The sequence below is a fragment of the Enoplosus armatus genome, chromosome 15, assembly GCF_043641665.1.
Source record: "Enoplosus armatus isolate fEnoArm2 chromosome 15, fEnoArm2.hap1, whole genome shotgun sequence".
Classification (NCBI taxonomy): domain Eukaryota; kingdom Metazoa; phylum Chordata; class Actinopteri; order Centrarchiformes; family Enoplosidae; genus Enoplosus; species Enoplosus armatus.
Window position 1 is genome coordinate 12,434,547 of NC_092194.1, and position 23,833 is coordinate 12,458,379.

General features: G+C 40.4%; 1 protein-coding gene across 3 annotated transcripts; it reads left to right on the plus strand.

Moving 5' to 3' along the window:
- The first annotated feature begins 618 nt into the window (after nucleotides 1–618).
- On the plus strand, nucleotides 619–23,244 carry ppp2r5ca (protein phosphatase 2, regulatory subunit B', gamma a). Of its 3 annotated transcripts, XM_070919808.1 has the most exons (16): nucleotides 619–645; nucleotides 741–806; nucleotides 1,822–1,972; nucleotides 12,425–12,624; nucleotides 14,540–14,650; nucleotides 14,990–15,082; nucleotides 15,176–15,306; nucleotides 16,015–16,074; nucleotides 16,289–16,397; nucleotides 16,708–16,761; nucleotides 16,904–17,074; nucleotides 17,181–17,308; nucleotides 18,048–18,149; nucleotides 18,309–18,381; nucleotides 19,606–19,722; nucleotides 20,576–23,244. In XM_070919808.1, the coding sequence occupies exons 1-16, from the start codon at nucleotides 619–621 to the stop codon at nucleotides 20,708–20,710; spliced, it is 1,728 nt and encodes a 575-aa protein (XP_070775909.1). In that variant the 3' UTR covers nucleotides 20,711–23,244. The 3 variants fall into 3 exon arrangements, with proteins under 3 accessions (XP_070775909.1, XP_070775910.1, XP_070775911.1); XM_070919809.1 differs by lacking the exons at nucleotides 619–645; nucleotides 741–806; nucleotides 1,822–1,972 and adding an exon at nucleotides 6,779–6,948; XM_070919810.1 differs by lacking the exons at nucleotides 619–645; nucleotides 741–806; nucleotides 1,822–1,972; nucleotides 19,606–19,722 and adding an exon at nucleotides 6,779–6,948.
- Nucleotides 23,245–23,833: the final 589 nt, after the last annotated feature.

The window sequence follows — 23,833 nt, forward strand, 5'->3', positions numbered from 1 at the left end:
CGTTTCTGCTACTTTACACTTTCCTGACATCTACATTTTTAATCCTGGTAGGTGGCTGAGAAGTCCATCTCTACTTTGGTGAATGCGTATTTACAATATTTATTGTTATACTACTTTAATGAGTGGTGAAAGCCTGAAATGGGTGGCTCACTAACGTAGCACTCCACGACCCAGATTCGATGACGGTCTTGGGTCACAGCCAAAGACCCCGGTCAACCCCTCATCTCTGCGGTTATAACTCTACCTCCTCCTTGATACAATACTGCCCTCATGTGGCACTTACCAAATATTACAACCGCCATAGGACACACATCTCTGGCGAGGCTGGAGGATACACCGGGTACCAGAAAGTGCAGCCACGGCAGCAGTAAGTTGGACGTTAACAGCGAACATAATCGGCGTTTCCCTCAATTATGAACTATATCTTTTTAACAACGCATGAGTTGTGGTATGCAGCCACCGCGGAAATAGGATGACATCTTGCTGTGGCTCGGACTCAGTCACATGGTGTTTGGATGGTCAGTCGTGAAAGCCACATCAGAGTGTACAGACGTGTGCAGGCGTCTGCTGTCAGTGTCAGACCAGTCTCAACTCCGACCTGGGGCTTCTCATCTCAGCATGCCTCACAAGAGCAAAAAAGAAAAGGTTAAGTGTTTTTTTTTTTAATATTTTTATTAAATGTTAGCATAATGTAATTTAAGTTGTGTTTAATTTTGTCTTATTGATTCCCCACTCTTTAGGAATCCTCCAAATCCGGAAGGTCCAAAAAATCTGGAAGTAAAAATGGGCCTGCAGACGACCAAGATGTAAGTATTTATTTAACTTTTCACTATCCAGAGATGACTTTCATTGGCTACTTAATAAAAAAAAGTACAATACATAAGAAATGCATTACTAAAATATAAACTAAGCTGCACAGAGTGTGAGTATTGTGAAGATACTCCAGGATACTACAATAAATACCGTAAAGTAAGGTCAGTGTAAACTAATTATGGAGTAGCATTTCACTGGAAACTTCTTTTGGCCTTTGGTTAACCAATGTTTAGACTCTACTCAGAAGCTTTACTGTGATACATACATACAAATATACACATCATATAACATATCACAAGCAAGGATATTACACAGATTTGCATTAATTCTCACTTTTCTTTTTTTAACTTTAACATTTGCCTTTACACATGCTTTCGATGCGCAGTTGTTTCTGAGAAAACTCACTATTCATCTGTTGTTTTTAAGTTTAATGACCTTTTGTCCTTGACGTCACCGCATGATCTTATGACTTTATTTTCCCTGAAAATACTTGCATTCAATCCCCGGTTCTCCCCATCATGACTTGTTTGGCCTCTGAGTATAATACCAGGCATTGTAGCGTCTATTTTTGTCCTTATCATTTCTGGCGCACAGCAGTGATGTCGAGCACAGCACACTGACATTGGAAGAGACCTGATTGATTGACTGCCGGACCTGCTGTTTGTTCCCATTGACATCTTTATCAGCTCCATCTGTGCTCAATTATTCTGTCCACTGAGGTCCATCCCAAACTCTGTCAACAGATGCAGTACAGTACACCGCCGACTGTGATCAGGTTGCCTCACTGAGAATTACCTGATCTGATTCGGAAAGGAACTTGACCCTTAACCACAACACCCTCACCCCCTCTCCTCTCCTTTCGTCTCCTCTCGTCTCCTCTGCTCATCTCAACTCCACGGTGACACTTGAATAAACTGATTCCTGTGTTGTTTCATTGGGGCAGGAACTACCTCACCTTACCGTGCTCCAGTAACGGGAGCCCTTCCTCTGCGACTCTTGTTTCTGCAGGGCTCCAATAAGAAAGTGCCTCCCGCAACTCAGCTGATGAGGGTGAAGCAGCCGGGGTCACACTCGGCCGTGAAGAGGGAGAAGAGGTTCAGCACTTCCTCTTTCCCCCTCAGTGCAAACAGAGAGCTGCAGAAACTACCTGCACTGGCAGGTATGCCTCCCTCAATATACAGTATCTCTCCCTCTGCGCTTTCCTCAAATGCAGCTCCACTACATTCTGCAGTAACTCATATACATAGGCACGCTTTTATTCTTCTCCTGGAAAACACTAGATGACCTTTATCTACGATTGCATGTTTGGCCCATGTGGATGAAGGGAATCATATTAACAATTCATGGTCTTGGTGGATCCTCATAACCGCCTTTTTAACCTTGAGGTCTTTGCTCACTACATAATTTATAGCTAAGCAGACTGCCCATCAGCTTTATCTGTAATGCAAATGATGTGCAATCAGCTGCATCTCCAGCCGTACCTGGAAGAAACAGATATTACCCCCGCAGGGCTCGCTCACGTAAGACTGACGGACAGGAGACCAGAAGACAGTGGCTGAATCTGGGCCGTCCAGCAGTAACTCAAAATGTAAGCCCTAATCAAACAGAAACTGTAAACTCTGACATGTCTTGGAGCATCAGGCATCTTAGAGTCCTATCACCAATAAGCAAACTAACCGTATTAACTACTGCAAGCTAGCTGGTCGCGCTATCAGTGTTTTAAATTACAGATCAGTGACTGACTCTATTAGAACGTATCACACTGACACCGATTCTGAGGCGATGCAGCGAGTTTGAGGTTTGAACATTTACATCAATCTTTCATGGCTTCTTTGTTTACACACAGCATTACAGGCAGGATCTGGCCTAAGTGGTTTCCTGTAAACTATACCCAGCTATGCTTTGTCCTCATACCTGGATGAGCTGGGTGACACTACGGAGAAACAATAGAGGTGCACAGCCCAGAGGATGTGCAAGTCTGAGGGAGACGCGGCCACAGTTGGCAACGTGTGACAATTATAAAATAATAATAATAATTAGCTCGTTTCATTTGAAGAAACACTTTGAGAAGAAGAAGGTGAGGAAGAGTGGGAGGAATAAGAAAATAATCCCTCTGACCCGTCAGTCGACGGTAGTGACCTGGAGAAACATGCATGAACAGGCAGGGCCTCGGATATCATCACAAATTCCACTGCTGACAGTTTGAGGACTGCTCTGTGATTTTCGGCTCTACAGTTAGAGGTCAGATGCAGTAAGATAATGACTGTTGTACTGAAGTCATAGTATGTATGTAGTATCTATCTTTGTGATGAATAGTAGACACTAATATTTCAGACGTGAACATATCTGGAACAGAGCTATCTTGATAATTAATGGGTTAAAATCATCTTTTAATGGAAAATTGTCAAATATTACTCAGCTCCAGCTTCTCCAAAGTGAGGACGTTCTGCTTTTCTCTGTTGTATAGCATTGTAAATTGAATATCTTTTGGTTTGGACTGTTGGGGAAAAAAACAAGACAAATGAAGATGTCACTTTGGATACAATGACATTGTAATTAGGATTTTTCACAGTTTTCTGGCATTTTGTAGCGATTAACGGTTGACTAAAAAATCAGCAGATTAATTGATAATACAAATAATCTTTTGTTTCAGCCTCACCAGAAAGATATGTGATTGTGTGACGTTTTTTATTTATTTATTTCTGATTTTTCTGAATTGATCATTATGCAAAAGAAAAGATGGTCTGTTGATGTGTGGAACAAGCCTAAATCACAAACTTAGTGTGCAACATGTAGATTTTGTCAGTCTTCCTGAAGAGGAAAGACTTTTCTTGTTATGTTGTTAAGGTAAAATTGAAGATAAAGTCCATTTTATGTTTTCTTTCTCCTTATATGATGATTTAATAACTACTTTTTAGTAAAAATGTCCTTCATTTCTTCTGGTTGGACTTGAGTTGGGTTTTAGGGAGCCTGTTGTGTGGCACATTTTATCGGTAGAGTTTGGCACAGGAGAGAAAATTCTTTATTTTACGCTGTTTTCTAACACCTTTTTGCTTCACCTCTTCTCCATAGTATATTTGGTATCTTTTAAGTCCAAGTGGGCTCTGCACTTGTGTGTGCATGACATAAATAAACAACTGCAGCTCCTGTAGCTCAGCAAAATACAACTACAGAGAAAACTTCTAAAACATATCTTGTCACAAATATCTTGATTGATGGATCAAATATGTGACATTTTGTCTCACTGTTTTGTCTTTAATATAACGTGTCCACAGTTGACAGAGTCTTACTTGCTGGTGAGGACAAACTTTTGTCAGTAGGGTAACAATGTATGTTTGATGAAGAAGGGTAAACAGTATGTCATTCCAAGTGTTAGTAAAACATTTAGTGGTGGGTTTGTGTTACAGATAGCAGTTGCTGCCATCTTCTGGCTGAAAATGGAGATTCTGTTGATTCCTCACTCAACGCAGTCAGCTTTTACAGTAAAATGTTTAGAATTTTCACAGTAGTTTAATGTGATGTCTTGCCTTTTTATTTGAGTTAAGCTGCGTTATTCTGTGTTTTTTTCTTTGTGTCAACAAGAAAAGACCAACTCTCAGTACTTTTTGACTTCCTGACCTTGTCTGTGGCACTCAGCTGCAAGACTGTTTGTTTCTAGTGAAGATGTGAATCTCTAATCTGGTTACATATATATATTGTTTTATTTTTGAAAAGGGCTCATTAATTTCCTAAAACAGCTGGTCAGCTCAAGTTTTTATCAAACAGGAGTAAATATTGCATTTGTTGGGGACTATTTTCATCTGCAAATCTACACACATTGGGTTAATTTGTATTTATGGCATCAGGATGGTGTGTGTGTGTGTGTGTGTGTGTGTTCTTGGTAATGAAGGAAACATGTCACCCAGTGCACAGAGGAATAACATATGTCACTCCACACAGATAACACGTGTTAGTAGGATCAGTTCATGTTGGTTTTGGTCTTTTCATGGGATTTGTTGACATTAAGAACGACACAGAAGATAATAAAGAATCCAGAAGGAGGTATTTCTGTACCTGTACACACTCCTACCCAGCCTGTCCAACCAGTAGGAAGTAAGTGGCAGCTTTCGGAAAACACCGGCGCCCGTTGTCATGGCTGTGGAATGTAATGGCACCTCATGGAGAGGCTTTGGCCCCTCAGTGAGAGAATGCCAAGAGTGATACGCTTGGCCTTCCTCTCCTCTCCTCTAGTCCTTTCCCTTTCTCCTTGTCGTTTTAATCCAGTTTTTACAGTTTTGATACAGACTGCAAAACGTTGTAGTATAGAAAGAACAAAAAGAAATAAAAACGGTACGAATAAACACAGCACAGTGAAGTTATCACTACATGTGCTGAGGCAGAAAGTACCTGCCGAGAGGAATTCTTACTCGCCAAAATGATCCAGACATATTTTTGGGTCATATATCTTTAAAATATATGCTGTTTTGTTTTCTAATTAGATATGCATTTAAACAAGGCATTCAGACCTCAACATTTTACTGGAATTTGGTGCTTCGTGAGTGGTAGGACAGCTGTAACATCCTCCTCATTGGTGGATTCTTAATTAATTGTTAAATAATCATCTGACATCGTTCATTGATGGAAAACAGCACAGTCCCTTTGTTATTAAATGACTGTGAAATGACGCAGAACAAAGTGGTGTTGAACCCCACTGTTGTGAAAACCCTGGTCAGCCTTGTGGCATGAATGTGGTTTCACTTCGTGTGTTGTCTGATAAATCACATGAAATGAGGGAAAGCTACTTCATTATGGAAAGATGACATGCAGATTATGCATTTGTATCCTTGGAGTTACTTATTTTGGTGTACAGACTCATGAAATAATTACTCACTAAAGGGTTAGTCTAAATATACATAGCCTACATAATTAAAAGTGTGATATTTAACTTGAATGATATATATATTCAAACAGATGTTTAAGTCACTAGATAAACTTTCATATGCTGCTCGGAGCTGCAGCGGTTTCCTGCGTTGTGTTCCCATGCATTTAATTTTCTGTCCTCTTGCTTTCATTTCCTGTTTACAGCTAATTTTTCTTAAGCTCATGTACGTCACCCAGAATAACATAATGCAGCAAATTCTGCCATAGTGTGTGAGTCATAAAACCCTCTCATAAAATATATTATATAAAGCCACTGAAGATGGAAGCTTCATTTTGTTCTGTTATTGGAGAGTACAAAGTGTGCAGCCATCTATTTTTTCATCTTCCCAAACTCTTACAGGACTGGAGCTAATCATTAATTTGATTTCATATTATTTTTGTACATTCAGGATGACACTACACCAAACATTTACATGGTCTTTCATCTTGGGTAGAGAACAATCACACCGCAGCCTTCTACTGAATTTAGTTTTTCCTGCTAGAGAGCTCTGGAATTTAAGTCCCCAAGAGTCCTCGGTCCTCAGCCCCTCATGTGGTTTCTTCGTGTCTCCTTCTGTTCCTCACTGAATCCAAAGATTTGAGGCCCCCTCTGACCTTCTCCTCCACCTCCCTTTGATAGAGAAACCAAGCAGAGCTGACAGGAGGAAACAATGAGAGACTTTGAAGATTCAGCCAGGGTCTCTCTCTCTCTATAAGCACATTCAAAGTAAGTTATTTCCAGCTGCTTATCCAAAGTCAGATTATGCTGAAAACCCTGCTAATGGTTAAACTGTGGAGAAGACTTAAGTCAATCTGATCTAAGATCTGTAGCAGGGCCTGCCTTGCAGAGCGTCACCAGAGACCAGCGAGTGGGGAGGAGGAGCCGGGCTGAAAATTCCAAAGCATGTCCCGCCCTCTGTGTGTCATCTCAGCCAATCACCGCCCCTCTCTCCCGGTTGCCTTTGCCCTCATTGCTCCAGAGCAGCCCGAGCTCAGCCAATCAGCCGCCTCCTTCACTGCTTACATCACTAACTAGCCAGTTCCCTCCAGCAGCGGAGAGCTTCATTTTCTGATCTGCTTTTGTGCTAAAATGGAGGCTGGCCTCTCGCCCTGAGTGGATCGCCTTCCTGGTTGAGGTTTAGATGTTGACATGCAATAAATCTGGAGACAGGATGGTTGTGGATGCACCTAACTCCAATGGGCCTTTTCAGCCGGTGGCTCTTATGCACTTCAGAGGTACGTAAGGACGAATTATTCTTCCTGTATTGTCCTAGGGAATTAAGGGGAGAGAGAGCTGTGTGTTGCTGTGCTCCTGTTCCCCTCCACTGGTTACTGCTTGGTTAGTCAGCATTCAGACGTTTGAGGTAACATCTCTGTTTCTGGGCTTTGGAAAGCAGCTGTATTGTGTTTGAAAGCGAGATGAGGAATTGTTATTTGTACAGCTTGTGTGCGTTACTGTGAGGCACTGGAGCTACATAAAAATCTGGTTTTACTAGCTAGCTGCTCTCTCTGCCCATCCCCCCGCCAAGCTAGTGATGTCAAAGGAAGTGAGGTCATAGCCTAGGGAAGGGTCTTCTCAGTTTTTCATGTTTGATTCTAATTGTGTGTTTCCGTATTTGTGTGTGTGCAATTATTAATGGTGGCCTCTGAGGAAAAGTTAAAGACTAATCAAACGGCATCTCCCCTCCTCACCTCCTCCTTGGCTGTTCTTCCCAGCCCAGCGTTTTTGTCACACTCCAGTTCATCTGAGCACAAATTGGTCATAGTGTGTAGGCTGTAGACAGCCACAGCTCTGCAGCAGCAGCAGCAGCCCCCTTCTCCATCTCCCCACCCTTTTCCCTGGTTGCCCTCCTGTGAGCGACATGCTTAGGCAAGGCAACCAAATCTGAATGTCTCTCTTAAGTGTTTATCTTTGTCAACAAAGCACCGCTGTCAATTTGACTCTGCCATTTATGTCAGAGCATACAAGCTATGTTTGAGGGTTACAGCATCGAGCTTGGCCTCTTAATGTGTGTACAATGTACTCAGTCATGTTTGAAATGCCCAGCCTGTTACCACTGTACTTGGGTGCAGCCCAGTGTTAGATGAAGCCTCAGGCAATTATTGATTACACTCTATTGAGCCACAGAGGCGACTGCCTTGAATGACAACTCAGTGTTGGGGAACAATCGGACTCTCTTTCCTCTCTTTGTGTGTCTCTATCATTGTGACCCCATTCAGACCAAATGTCTCGTATCCAGATTTTTCCAGATTGTGCCCGTAGCGGCATTAACAACCTTCTCACATCACATCCGTTTCAGAGGAAACTGAAACTACTACTAAACCAAATAATGTACATGCTCATTTGTACATGCACATGTATGTGTACAGGATTGTGGTGTCTGACCTCAGGCTTGAAAACCAGCGTCAGTGTTTGTTTAGTTTAGACAAATTAACTGTGTTTGGGAGCTTAACACGCACACTACAAAGTGTTGTTATAAATGTATTTGCATTCACACGGCACTATTTTGTCACCTGAATCCCTGACCACCTCTGAATCAGGCTCAACATCCCGAGTCCTCAGTATGTTTTAGGTGCGTTCATGCCTGTGGGACAAAATGTGTCACTAAAGATGCATTTTTGTGTGAACAGGGTCTCTGAATCTCTTTTTCTCTGCGGCTGTTTCTTTGAGATGCAAGACATCGTCTTAATAACAAGCGCCATGAAGCACTTCTTATTAGTCACAAGGGAGCCTCCAAATTGCAGATATGCGTCTCAAGTGTGGCAATGATGCACACCTTTGAACTATTTCCAAACACCACACAGGCGATGATCCATGAACTGCACTCTACTGTATATATCCCGGATGCATTCTCAGGTGTTGCTTACAGTGCATCCAAAACTACTTTTAATGAATGAATTTGTCCAACCGAGTTCCTCATATGCCTTCAACTGTAACACACTGTCCCTCTACATAGCTATAAATAGGAGTCAGTCAATGTTTACATTGATCATAACATACTGTCGATAAAGCAGATTGCCAAACCAGTCCTAACTTCAGACTAGCAGCTGTTCATTTGACCCATTTACAGAGAAAAAGTAGAGACGTGGTTCCAATGTGACTCCAGTTATTTATTATCTCCGTTTTGAACAGAGGGGGCATTAAGATCTTTCTCTGTTCTCCACAAGTGTGTGTGTGTGTGTGTGTGTGTGTGTGTGTGTGTGTGTGTGTGTGTTCATGCACATGCTTGTTCCCCTCCTAAGGCTTCTGTTGGTTACATTAATAGAGGTCACATTGTGGTTAACATCAATTTTAGGATCACAATACTGGTCCTTTATCTGTTACACAACAACCCGCTGGGTATTTTAGGAGTGTACAGAAACTTTATAACACAGGCAGACAGACTTATGTAATAGGAGCAATGCCAAGTCTAACACGGTCAGGGGTGCAAGGCAACACATTCCAGTCCAGCTTCATGTCCCAGTGCAACCAGCACCAATTACAAAATATCTTGAACCTCATGCCAAGGAGAGAGATGGTTCACTAACAGAGTTTGGTGTTGAGAATAGAAATAAACACTAATAAATAAAAGGTAATCTAATCCTCCTACTTACTCTTGCTCCTCAATTGACCCAACAGGCCTTATTCTGAAACGTGCCATGTCCTCTTAAGAGAAGATTCTTAGTTTTTTCTGACTGCATAATAATGATGATGAATGTCTTGGATGAACCTCTCTCTCTTATGAGTTTTTAATCAGGAGTACTGGCACTTGCAGTGTTTTCCTCTTGTGACACCGGCCGCACTTTTGGCCATCAAATCTTTATGGAAATGGCCGATAATGGCAGCTCACACACTTACCCTCTCTCCTCTGGAATTCCCAACCTCTCACCGTCATCAAGATAAATTGGCCGGCTTGAAACTGACACTGCAGAAGTGTGTGTGTGTGTGTTTGTCCAAGCCAAGTCTCCATTATGTCTGAATAGGATATCTCTCTTCTTACTTAGAATCTGCCTATTTGTAAGAATGTCAAGCACTTTTCTATTCTGTGGTACAGCCATAGTCACTCTTTGTGTACATTCGCTGGAATTAGGGCATGAGCGAGGAGGTTTAGCTGCCTATTATTTCTCTGTATCAAGTTTTTCCCGCAATATTTTCCTTCTTCTTACACACCAGCATGACTGAATTGGCAGAATAATTTTATGCCAGTTTGTTAATTTGCTCATTACTTCCAGTCTAATGAAAACAAGATGGAAGGCAGCAACGTAACACGGAGACCAAATTAATTCATCTCAGAATAACGTAGGTTTGATATACATTTCTGCATTCATATAGCATGTCTGCAGTGCTCTGTTCGCCATCATCAGTTGGATATTACTCATCCTTTTCTCCTTATTTGAACCCTGTGCCAAATTCATAAATCATAATTCATCTCACAACCTAATTTGCTTATCTCAGTAATTGGAAGCGCCCCATCCACAGGTAACAGTTCAATCATGGAGGACTTGGTTTCCCTCTGACGTATATGCCCAGTACATATCTGATCTGATCGGTTCACCTGTGGCATCAACATCCTCATCATGTACAGACAGCCTGCAAGCCTCACTGCCAGCCTATTGTTAACACCACACCCTTTACTGATTAGTAATTATGGGGTATAGGAAGCTTTTGCAGCACTGGTATGATTTATTGATGTTTGACACCATAAATAGGCATACAGCCCAGACAGTCTATCTAGATAGATATGCTGTATATTTGTCATGGAAGGATTTTATGAATTTGCTCACTGCACTACCATGCATCCTTCTATTGCATTGGAACTGTGGAATTCCTTGTACAACATCTTTTATGTAGAGGTGAATTGAATTTCAGAGAGTACCTGTTGATATGAGGCCATTGTGGTTACGTGAGTACAGCAAAATCCTGATGTAAAGCTACTGTATTGTAGGTGTCAGGTGCTGTGTGTGTGCGTAGGCAGTGATTGCCAAACTCCTCATCTTTTATCAGATACAGAACATAGGTTACCAGCAGAGGCTCCAATGAAAGCACAAATGCCAGTCCAGCAAACTAACCACAAGTCTGTTTTGTTGTTTGGTAAATCACTAGCAACCAATTGAGAGCATCTTGATTTGACATACCTCTTGTCTATGTCGCATGCAGCTGTTTCTATCTGTTAAATTAACCCACACCTGACTTCAGTGAAGGAATACGTTGACGTTATGAATTTGCCTGTTTTATTACAGCCACAGAATCAAAGTCAGTCAGGGAAGAAACATGAGATAACAATCTTTAAAAACATGTCTGTTATTTTATGGAGAACTATCTAATCTATAAAAGGAAGCAGAGTATATTGTGAATTGTCATTTTAACTATGAATCATACTATACAACACCATAAACCTCTTTATCAAACTTTATTTTGATAAATAGGGCCTATGCTTAATTACATTCTTGCAGATAGTTAGATCAGTCGATTGATACCAATCTCACGTCTGTCCAGTAAATATAAGTAAATCGACAGCCAGGTAGCTTAGCATAAAGGCTGGAAATGGGGGAAACAGCTAGCCCGGCTCAGTCTTGTGACGAGACGACTAAAAATGGGGTATTATGTATGAACTAGTGAGCTTTGGAGGTGTTGGTAGGTAGACTGTTACCTTTGGACGGAGGTATGCTAGCTGTTTCCTCCTATTTCCAGTTTTAATGCTAAGCTAACTGGATGCTGTTTGCAGCACAATATTTAAAGGACAGATGAGTGAGTGGAGTTGATCTTCTCATTTAACTCTCCGCATTAAACTGAATAAGCACATTTCACAAAATGTTCAACTCTACCTGTTTTAAACAGTTTATAGCATCATAAAAAGCAACTCAAATGAAATCAGCCATGTGTATTTTAGATTTCCCGATTTCATTTCTAAAGGAATTAATCGTGCCATAAGAGCAATTATTTGGGTAGCTGAGGAACATCTGTAGATTTTCCTCAAATGTGACTATCAAAGATGAAACCAAACATAAAAAAAGAGAAGCAAGGGACATAAAAGTTGTGTCACATAACAACATAATTATGGTGTCACTGTGTGAGTGTGTTATTACTGCACCACATGAGCAGGTAGGAATTTAGAGTCACTGAAATGGATGTTTTCTCTTTGTGTTGTCATGTGAGAGGTGTTGACTGTTTGTTTGTAGTGCTCGGGTGGATTCGAAGTGAAACAGGAAGTCCTCAAACCACCATGGACAAATGTAACGACAGATTTGAATAGCTAGTTTTCCTTTTTATACATTTTTTTTTTCTCAGCTTGTGTCAAATGGCGAGACTATGACCGTTTACCTAGTTCTCAAATCCTTCATCCTTTTCTCCTTCTCCATCCCGTCTTTTCCCCTGCACTCCGCTCTGTCGTTATCCTCCCCCTGGGCTCTCACCATCTCAGCCTTTCTCTCAATGCACTTTAGTCTTCATGACTCATTTGCCAGTCTTCATCACTCTCTTGCAGCCTTGTATTTCTTTTTCTATCACATGGCTGTTTTAACTGTCATCCTAGACAGTTAAAACCGCCCCCTCCTTTCTCTTGTGACCCCTCTTTGAACATGGCTCCGCTCTCCTATATTCTCAACTGCCTTATTTCATCACCACTGTATAGCCTTGTTATGCATTCAACTCTCTTTTGGGAGTCCCTGGACTCTTTTCTCTCCTTTTCTTCCCTTTACCCAACTCACTTTCTTCCTTCTCTTGTCTCCTCAGATGTGGCCCCCGCAGAGCAGGAGAAGCTCTTCATCCAGAAGCTACGACAGTGCTGCGTTCTTTTTGACTTCCTGTCTGACCCGCTGAGCGACCTGAAATGGAAGGAAGTGAAGCGGGCGGCGCTGAGCGAAATGGTGGAGTACATCACCCACAACAGGAATGTCATCACAGAGCCCATCTACCCGGAGGTGGTGCACATGGTCAGTAGAGCTGGAGAGGTTACATTTGTGGTTAAAGATGAAGATGAGAGTGAAACATGGGCAGAGAGTAGAGGATGTAGCTGCGCGGCAGAGCTGGTAGAAGTTGAGTACAGATTATATGATTGAACAGTGGGTTCGTGTCCCAGCTGATGTTTGTGATCAGGTTTTGATGGGGCTTTTTGCTTACGGCAGAAGATCTGGTTTTCTTGAGTTGTTAACTTAAGTCATCTTTTTTGAAAGTATTTGTTCAGTAAGTAAGCTTTCAATTTTCAATCAAAGATGCACAAGATAGTGACTCTATTGAACTGGACTTAACTTCATCTATAGCCACCATCAGGTCAAAATTAAACTCCAGTACTTTGGTTTATGACTAAATACCTGCAAAACTAATGACAGTCCCATCAGCCTCAGCTGTACTTTGTTTAGTGGTAATTAGCAAATGCTAGCATGCTAACACTCTAAACTATGACTATGTGAACAGGGTATTATTGGCTTCACATTAGCATGTTATCATAGTCATTGAGAGCATAATTGTATGTTGATGGTAGCATTAAACTCAGTGCACTGCTGTGTCTAGGTACTATAATCCTAAATAAGTAATTAACAAACCTGCCTTTTCGCCTTTTATGTAAAATCAAACAGATTTTGAACAAGGGATGTTTACACCACGTGTACTGGACTAGTCTTGTTTATACTCTGCATTGTCAGTTGAGTCAAGTAAAACTCTGTACATGAAAGCTGTCCTCCCCAGAAAAGTCTTTCATTTTCTGCAGAAGTGATTTGTTTGAAATTAGAGGAAAATTTGCCGTATTTATTTACAACTAATCTTCACCAGCAGAGAATCCAAGCAAACTAAAATGATGATGATGATGATGATGATGATGATGATAGTTTACTTACCATCTCATCACAATCTTTAGTGTTCAGAGATGGAGTTATAAACTTGATAGAAACACTGCAGTCTAGTGAGATACCCATAGCCAACGGCAGAATTGTTATATTCACAGTTATGACATTTCCATTTATAGTTTCCATTGTGGAGTGAATGCACAGTCATCTTCACAGCCTGTTCTGGGTTGAAGTGCAGCACAGCCCAGATAGTCTATCTACCTTGTAGCCCGTCTTTTCAAACAAGGCTCCCAGTGTTTTAGTAGGCCACCTGCACTGTCCCATGATCTGCCTGGCAGGGAACAGCAGCCCACAGGGGAGTCAGTTGACACTGTGAGAGACCAGAAACACAACACACTTGGATTATTTGTGGGCCAAAGCCTTGGGGGCCAGTTACAAGGACAAAGTTAACATTAACCTAAAAAGAAAAAAAATATTTTAAAATACCTAAGATGAAACATTTCATAGACCTTTACAAACATTGCTAAAATGTAGTTAAATGAGTCTGTCTTTTTAAAGATGGTGATGCTTTTTTAGATTTTTTAGAGCAATGAGAAATCAAGAAACGCTAAACATGTTCCTCATCATTTAACACAAGGGCTAGGAGTGAGTAAATGAGCTGTACTCCTCATATGAAACCAGCATTTTTAAGCAAACTTAATGTACTTAATGGAGACTTGACCCAAAGAGGGTTTTCATGAAAATAATTTCAAAATCTGTTGTGTTGAAAATGTTCTCCAAATTCAAGATACAGTCTATTCATGTGGTTTCACTGTTCGTTTCACCATATGTCATGGCAGTAAACATTTATTCAAGAGTGGGAAACTTCTGACAGGAAGTTCAAGTTCTAGCTGTGCGTTTGTTCTTTTGTAACCTGTTCTGTGTCGTACTTTTTGGCATTGGTACGGTCGCAACATGAACTTAATGACTTCAGGTTATTAAAACAGCAAAAGGAAGTTAACTTAAATAGCGTCCTGTCAAGTGGAATAAACATTTGTGGTATCATTTTCATTTCTCTTCTTCCCAGTTTGCAGTGAACATGTTCAGGACATTGCCTCCATCGTCCAACCCTACTGGAGCAGAGTTTGATCCAGAGGAAGACGAGCCAACACTTGAAGCTGCATGGCCGCACCTCCAGGTTGACATTTAAATCAGTTAATCACCTGCAAAACAGTGGGAGGTTTATAACTGGTTATTCTCAGCCTAGAAGAGCCAGAAGCATGCAATTCTGTAATGATTACTTTTATGTGCGTGTAAGAAGAAAATAATGAACAACAATCCTCATATTAATGCCCATGAAGAATGAAAAACAGAATTTACAAAATAAGTTTACAAAACAGTGGCTGTAACAGATTTACAGTTGTGTATTTGGTGTTGGAGCATTTGTGAACTAGCTCAGCATTGAGCCGCTCCCCATTTAGCTTGAATTCCTTCCCTGCATTCATTCCTTTCTGTCTTTTTCTTGTCCCTGTTGCAGCTCGTCTATGAATTTTTCCTTAGGTTTTTAGAATCGCCCGACTTTCAGCCTAACATAGCGAAGAAATACATCGACCAGAAATTTGTTATGCAGGTAAGAAAACAATATTTTGGCAAACTCTCAGACTTTACAATAGGGAAAACAAGACTGTCATTGTGGTAACATTACTCTTCTCTTGCATTGTAGCTCCTAGAACTATTTGACAGTGAGGATCCCAGAGAGAGAGACTTCCTCAAAACTACCCTCCACAGGATCTATGGAAAGTTCCTGGGGCTGAGAGCGTACATCAGGAAACAGATCAATAACATTTTCTATAGGTCAGTGCAGTTCTCCCACTGCTCTGCTCATTTTGGAAAACTTGTAAACTAAAGCAGTGTCTCCACCCAAAGTACCTGGAACTTTTAGACCCTGGAACTACTTTTCAAGGAACTAAAAAGGTTCCTTCAGCCCATTGTTGTGTGCGTTTCCACCGCTGTCGAAAGACCCTCAAAGATTTGGCAAATTATTCCACTGACGTTTGAAAAATAGACGGCTGTTTTTGCACACGACTATACAACAAAAACGGGGATGCCATATAAAGTGTCAGACAGGCATCAATATTGGTGCGGCTCTGCAACAGCAAGCATGGAGGAGTTTGAAGTCATGCTGCTGTTGGTCGTGATTTACTGCTTTCGTACGCATCCTTCTGTAACTCAATTTTGTCGAAGCACAATGAACAAAAAGCAATCTGGTTTGCGGCTGCAGGTTTCTAAAAATGGTGACTGAAATAAAATGCTGTGAGTAGTCGATCAGAAATGTCCAGCACGGCAAGCCCCACCCCCAAAGTTCCTGTACTTTTGGAAAGGACTACCCCCAGAGCAGGGAATTTTTGGGTGGTAAAATAATGTCCCCAAAGGATCCTTGTCCCCGGGGAAACCTCCTGCGGTGGAAATGCGGCTCAAGATAAATAGTCAACATATGAATCATTTGTTTTGTTAGTTAATATAAAGTCACTGAAAAAAGTCCCTGTTTGTTTGTTCTTCTAGGTTTATCTATGAGACAGAGCACCATAATGGTATAGCTGAACTACTGGAAATACTTGGAAGGTACGGCCTTTAGCTTAAGTTACAAGCTTTGTTGAATGCTGCTGTAATGTCCTAGTGGCTTTTATACAACTTTTAAATGATATTCAGTGTTCCTCTTAATAGCATTTTATTTTTGTCCTATATGTTAAAGCTTAAGTTTAATTCCTCACTATCTATTCAATCATTCCAGACTGCTTTTAGGTGTTCTGATATAACTTTTGTGTTTATTTCATAGCATAATCAATGGATTTGCCTTACCACTCAAAGAAGAGCACAAGATTTTCCTGTTGAAGGTTTTATTGCCTCTGCACAAAGTCAAATCACTCAGTGTCTACCATCCACAGGTAACTTTGTTGAACACATAATGAGACATGAGAAGCTAACTTTGTTTTTGTTTTTCAACTGTGAAGCTGTATGGAATTATGGAAGTTATTTACAGGTCACATTGCTTTTGAAAATATATTTAAATATTGTCTGAAGGCGCTTTGAGTACATTCCTCTTCTTCTCGGGAGATGCAGCAGGTCACCCAGCAGGTTGAGTTAAAAACACAGGCATCACATGTCCGCTGCCGTGTTACCTTTTAGTGTGCTTGTGTGTAAATTCAAATACTTTTGATGACTTTTAATGATTGTGTTTGCTTATGTGTTTTGCAGCTGGCCTACTGCGTGGTGCAGTTTTTAGAAAAGGACAGCACTCTAACTGAGCCGGTATGTCAAAAATACCTCATCTCTTTGCATCATAGTGCAACGATTTTAACTGACTGACGCTTCTTTTCACTTCCCAAAGCTGCTGTCCCTTTATCCTCTCTGATTGGTTGGTCAACATTATCTTTCTTCATCATCCCAACAGGTGGTAATGGCTCTACTAAAGTACTGGCCAAAGACTCACAGTCCTAAGGAAGTGATGTTCCTCAACGAGCTGGAGGAGATCCTGGACGTCATCGAGCCCTCTGAGTTTGTTAAAGTGCAGGAGCCTCTCTTCAGACAGCTGGCCAAGTGTGTGTCCAGCCCGCACTTCCAGGTAACTGATCACAACCATACCTTCATAACTCAGGGAATGAGCTGTTCAGGTGGAGTGGTGGTGGGTGTCAGTATGTTCCTGACTGAGGTGTTTGTGTTCTCTGTAGGTGGCAGAGAGAGCTCTGTACTACTGGAACAACGAGTACATCATGAGTCTGATCAGCGACAACGCAGCAAAGATCCTGCCGATCATGTTTCCTGCTCTGTACCGCAACTCCAAGACCCACTGGAACAAGTAAGACACACCAACGCTGCACTGATGTCTCTAACAGCTCTGTACTTCACACTGCATGTAACACCAGCCTGACACAATGGCTCACATAGTGTTATCTCTCATGTGTGTGTAGATATTTGCATGTGGTCACAGAATGTACTCTCCAGCACATCAGTTAAACACTTTGCATAAAGAATCTCCAAAAGGCTGTTCATCATAACATATAATGCATTTTTTATTGTGTCTATTGCTGCAGGCCACCTTCTTATACACAATTTAAGTTTGCTGCTTTTGGTGTACAACAAAATACTTTTGGGACACAATTACAATTACTTTAATATGTTGAATATAAAGCTGAAACGATTAGTCAATTAATTGACTATTATACCAACTATATTTATATTAATTGATTCAGTAATTTTTCAAGCAAAAATCCCTACTTATTGTAAACTGAATATTCTTTTACGTTTTGGGCAGTTGGATGGACAAACCATTTGAAGGTGTCACTTTGAACTCAAGCTGCTCATTAACATAAAATAAATTGTGCTTCAAAGTGTTATAACCAACAGTTCATAGCATTATGTTTTGTAGTCAGTTAGTGCGGTAGCTATTTCCTAAAGTGTCAAGCATCATTTCTTTACTTAAATCAATCTGTGATGTTAATTTAATTTGTTGCTGGGGGATAAAAGTGGCCTTTACAGTAATGTTGCTTGTGTTTGTAAAGATTTGACTCTTGACCGACTTGTGTGTGTGTTCACAGGACCATCCATGGGCTCATCTACAACGCTCTGAAGCTTTTCATGGAGATGAATCAGAAGCTCTTTGATGATTGCACACAGCAGTTCAGGGCTGAGAAAAACAAGTAGGCACCACAGACTCTTCTCCCACTCAATTTATCTTTTTAAAAAACAAAATGATGTCTAAGTGACATGTAACTACAATCGGCCTCAACACTGCAGCTGAAGTAGTGTTGTTGAGTGGAACAGGTTGATGACATGAGGTTTGGTTCTTTGTTCAACAGAGAGAAGGCAAAGTCAAAAGAACGTGAAGAGGCTTGGATCAAGATCGAGAACCTCGCCAAGTCAAATCCACAGGTGAGCAGTGTGTGCCGTTGTTTCACCACACCTGTTTTTCCATTACTACCAAATTGTGTGTGTGTTTGTAGAACTAATATATATGAAATGAGTGTCTTGTGTTTTCTGTAAGCCAGTTTTGTTGTTGAATCGTAGTTCCCTTTCCATCTTATCCCCTTTCTGTTCATACTCTGGTAGTTCACGTTTTCTGAATTACACTGCTGGTAAAGATGGAAAGATCTTGATGTGTTTGTTGTGGTGAGTGGTTGAATCAGACATCTCTAAAATTCTCTCTGAAGCATTTGATCCATTTAAAGAGCAGCTACATACAGGTTGGAAGCCCTTTCCCCTCCCCCAAACTCACTTTAGCGTTCTACTGTAGGACAATATTACTTCAGTGTTGGGTATCTAATAGTTCAACATTTTGTGAAAAGCGCTTATTCACTTTCTGAGAGTTGGATAAGAAGTTTGATACCACTCTCAGGGCCTTACAGTAAACTACAAGCTACAGCTAGCAGTTGGTTAGCTTAGCTGAGCACAAAGACTGGAAACGAGGGAAATGGCTAGCCTGGCTCTGTCTAAAGGTCACAGAATCGTATGAAATCCTATTTCTTGGCCGGGCACAGTAACTTCCTGGAGTCTTGTTGTCACTGTGAGGTTGCCCGGCAACCAGTGGAGACTCCAGGAAGTCACTGCGCCCAGCCAAGAAATAGTCCAGCACATAACCCCCCCAGTAAAATGGCAATTGTTGTTTTTACCCTTCGGTTTTTGTATGGATTAAACAAACGAGATATGTTTGTAAACAGTGAGCTTTAGAGGTGCTGGTAGAAGGATTGTGTTGTTGTTGGACAGAGCCATGCTGGCAGTCTTTGTGCTAAGCTAATTGCCTGCTTGCTCTGTCCACATGCAGCAATTACAGTACAGACATAAGAGTGGTATCTTTCTCCTCTTCTAACTCTGCAAGAAAAATAAAGCAAATAAGGGTATTCTTAACATCTCTTAACATCATTTGACACAGTTGCTTTTTCATAATCAACATATGCCATAAATCCCAACAAATCATTTTCAATCATTTTGATTCTTATACCTCAGCTGAGGTATATTAAACTGATAACTGCAATAGATCAGACATACTTATTTTTATCAGTTCAGAGCCTCTTGATTCATTCTTCTTTGCATGCGACTGAAAGTCTTTTCTCCATCCTTTTGTGTTTTTGTTTTTGCTTCCCTTTGTTTTCAACATAGTTCTCTATGTATGTTGATTCCTCTGACCTCAATAGTCCTGTAGCAATGGAGACGGATATCCCTTTGATAGAAGATGTTCAGAGGTTAAAAAAGACAGTTGAGGAGGGCGCGACTCAGGTAAACCTGACTTTCTCTCTGTCTCTATTCATCTTTGCTCTTATAATGCTCTCTATACATTATTAGATCTGTGTATTACCAAAGCTTGCAAAGTCTTCTATTTGAAGCTACTTGCACTGCAGTAATCATCACTGTATACTTTCTGTGTAAATTACAGTCCCCTTTTTTTTTTTTTTTGTTCTTTTAAATCAATCTTCTGATAAAAAACCAACAACAAATCTGGCCATGGACTAAACACTGGAATCAAGAGCTTTCTTTTCTGTGTGCCTGTTTCCCCTTGCATGTTTAAGTAGTATAGAGCCCCAAAGTGTTCAATATTCTATAAATAAATAAGTAATTATGAAATAAATAACCGCATTAATAAATTGTGTCAACTATGTATGAATTAACCAATAATGTGTATATATAATGCATAAGAATTGTAACAATAATGCTAAATTATTTAAACTAGTTTCATTTTTATGATGACATGAAAAGGGTCATTGGAGGGAAAAATGCCAGTTTTAATAATTTCTTAAATTATTTAACAATTTATTGGTTCATATATGTTTGACACAGTTTATTGATATAATTATTTATCTCACTATGCATTATTTATTTATTCAATATTGAACACTTTGGGGCTCCATAAATGTAGTGCAGGACGTCTGATGTTGTGTATTTAATTTAACGTTGTTGTCCAGGTATGGCTGGCTAAGAAGGCCGTGGTTTTAACTGTAAATTAGATTTTGATGTGTATAGCTGTGCTTCATCTCAAAGATGAGATCAGAACAGGGACAATTTGATGTGATGACATTAGATGAGGTGAAATGTTATAATGAAGCCTAACTCAACTCGTCTCGTCTCCTCTCAGTTGCAGCATGACCAGCGGAAAGAGCGGCCTATGGTGCGACGCAAATCTGAGTTGCCTCAGGATATCTACACCACAAAAGCCTTGGAGTCCCACCGCAGAGCTGAAGACATGTTGACCACCCACGACGGACTCTAGGTCCCGCCATCTGCCGGCTCTTGGTCCAACTGCCCCTTCGATCCTCGACAGCCATGGACATCCTCTTTGCCCAGGCACCAGAATTACACTGGTGATTCATGTTGGGCTCTCCATCCCTCCTCCCGCCATCAGTTTACCCAGAATCCTTAGTTCTCCTTCATTCCTGCTGCCCCTGTGCAGAAGCCCTGTATTGCCTCCCTCAGATTTCTGCTTTCTCAGGTTTTTTTCTTCATTTGGAGAGGAGCGGGAGTGTGTTCGTGTGTCTTTTAGCCCTTGCCACATTCAGTGTGTTCTCCGATTATTTCCCCCATCAGCTCCTCTTACCTCCCTCTCTCCCTCCACCCCCCCTGTGCGCTCACTGTAAATGTGGAACCTGGGAGTTCGGACGCCACAACGCTGGTTCCTTCATTCCTTCTCGTAAACGTGTTCACAATGGATGGGACATGGAAACATAGGAACCGACTGACTCACTGTCTAAGGATCGTCTCTTGGTCTCTGCTCTTTGGTTTTCTTTTCCGTCAAAGGGAACAAAAACAGAACCTGTTGGTCAGATGAAAGATGAGACTTTCCTGTCATCTGTTGTGCGTTTTTTTTTTTAGTTTTTGCTCAATCTAACGGACATCTTGTCAGTGCCAAGACCGTTGTGTTCTTTGTTTGTTTCTTGTTTTTATCTGTGACTTTAACAGGGACACCTGCCTTTGTTTTTCACTGGTGTTTTGAGAGATTTTTTTTTTCTTTTTGTTTAGCACACCAGACCAAACTGAGGCCTGTCCTTAGCCTTGCAATGTCCAGGAAAGATGGCGAGGAAAGTAGAAGTTGTCCTGTGGACATCTGACACTTTCCATTTTATTGTTTTGTGCCATATGCCGTTCTTTTTATATGCTTGCTTCCTTATGTTCATTGGCAATATTTGAAAACCAGACCATAGTGATGCCTAGGAAGTTCAAACAATGGTACTTACTGTTTTTGAGTTAACTAGATGAAGATGAACCTGAATGAAAGCTGTATTTGCTTCCTAAGTTGCAGTAGCAATATCTGGGGCTTGGATGTAGCCAGGAGAGCCCTCAGTTGCTGTGGGATGTTCAAGGTTGAGTGGTGGGTTTTATTCATTCCTGCTGCTGTAAAATGAATGGGGGTGATTGTCTTTGTAAAGAAAATATAATCAGATTAGTTTTTATTGAAGGGGAGAGGAGGCACAGATCTGTACTGTTGCACACTGTTTGTGTGTCTCAACACCTAAAAACTCCACAGCAGCTGTTTTCACGTTAGGACCTTTGCTAGTTATGTTTCTTTTTAAAGAGCATAAAGGTGTATTGGTATTGTAAGCTATAAAGATTTTAATGTCCTCTAAGTAAAAATAGAAATTAATTTATTAAACATAAGAGCTGGTGACCTCAGTAGCTATTAACATACTGACATTAAATGATTAATACACAAAATGACTTGATGAGAGCTACCAAAAACAATGAATAATTGAAAGGTGTGGCATGCTTGTGTTGCTACCATTCCTAATTTCAGTCGTCTGGTTTGTGGGTTATGTATATTGTATCCTTCTCAGTCAGGAAGTTATTTAAGGTTGGAAAATATCTTTCAGTCAGTACCATTGTTTAAACTAAGGAGGCCTGCTAGAGTTCTTCATATTTGATGTGTTGTATTTCTTTGTCTTGTCTCTGGAGGTTAGTAGCGTGGATGTCAGGTTTTGGATTTTTTTTTCTTCTGGCCATTCAGGATGCCCAACGCTGAAACACACTGGTATCAAAATGGCCACAAAAATGCCAGATGCTGAAAATAAACTGACATTGTGACTTGGCTTGTTAACTGTATTAATACTGTATTTGCTTGAATGCAAAAAAATGTAAATTAAAACTACCATGTTAAACATGTACCTTTTACCCTGGAGGAATGCCATTCACCAAACTGATTTGATTTCTGTTGTCGAGGTCATTGCGTTTATGAAACAGTCCTGCTTGCTGGGAGAGATGTTTTATGGATTTTATGAGTTTGAGTCAAGAGATGTTGGAGGTTTATTTTAGTGCTGAAAAACAAGTCATCCGTGATAACAAGAGATGATTTAAAAATGATTCGGTGGCTTGTTCTCTCTCTGCAGGATCTTTGCAGATCTTTTAATTTTAACATATTATTTCAAAAAACATGATAACTTAAAGTGTCCTTTTGTATGTGATCTGTACTATATGATTCATTTAATATTGTATATATGATTTACCTTGTTTCATGTAGTGTTATATATCTAGATTAATTTTGTACAAATTGTCCCTCTGTACAGAATAAAAACATCAATAGCAAGTGAAAGAAGTCAATCTGGCACATACCGTCTTATTTCTCCTGTTCTGGATGTACTTTCAGCGACACAAGGATTTAGAAAATGTTCTTATTTTTATTAAAATCTGCAAAGTTTCCTCCCTCCTCTATATAACTGACAAATGTTCATGCCCGTTGTGTGCTCCTATCACTGTCTTTAGTGGTGTACAACTATATAGAATGAATAAAGAGATTATTTGAATATATATTTTCAACCATGCATCCATTTTGGCTTTACTTTATTGGAAGGGCATTTTGAAACATACTCACATACTACAATATATAACCTACAGTCCATTTTATGACTGAACTATCAAAATCACATGACCTATGGATTATATTTGTCTTCTTAATTTGGTTTTATGAATTGTAGCCACTTTGGCGATTGGCTGCTTTGAACACAAGGGGGAGCCAGATACCTGTCTATTACTAAAATGCAGAGAATAACATCTGCAACGCCACTTGTTAATGCAGTTTGAGATGTAGCGTCCATCCTGCAGGTCTCAATGATCTAATCTATGACTGCATATTAAGCTGCTCTGGAATTCAGTAATCATCCATATCTCAACCAAAGCTAACGTTTCTACAATACTCAGCTCCTCACACACACTGCAGTGCCAACACAGTCAGTCTGGGACATTTATTTTGTTCTTGCGTATGAATTATATACTGTGTTCACAGAAGTACACATTTGAAATGTAAAACTGTACAACATAATTTTGCACATTGACCTTCAGTGTTAACTATCATCACCATGATAACACAGTCTTTCAGGTTCATTTGTTTTTTGTTAATACATAACAA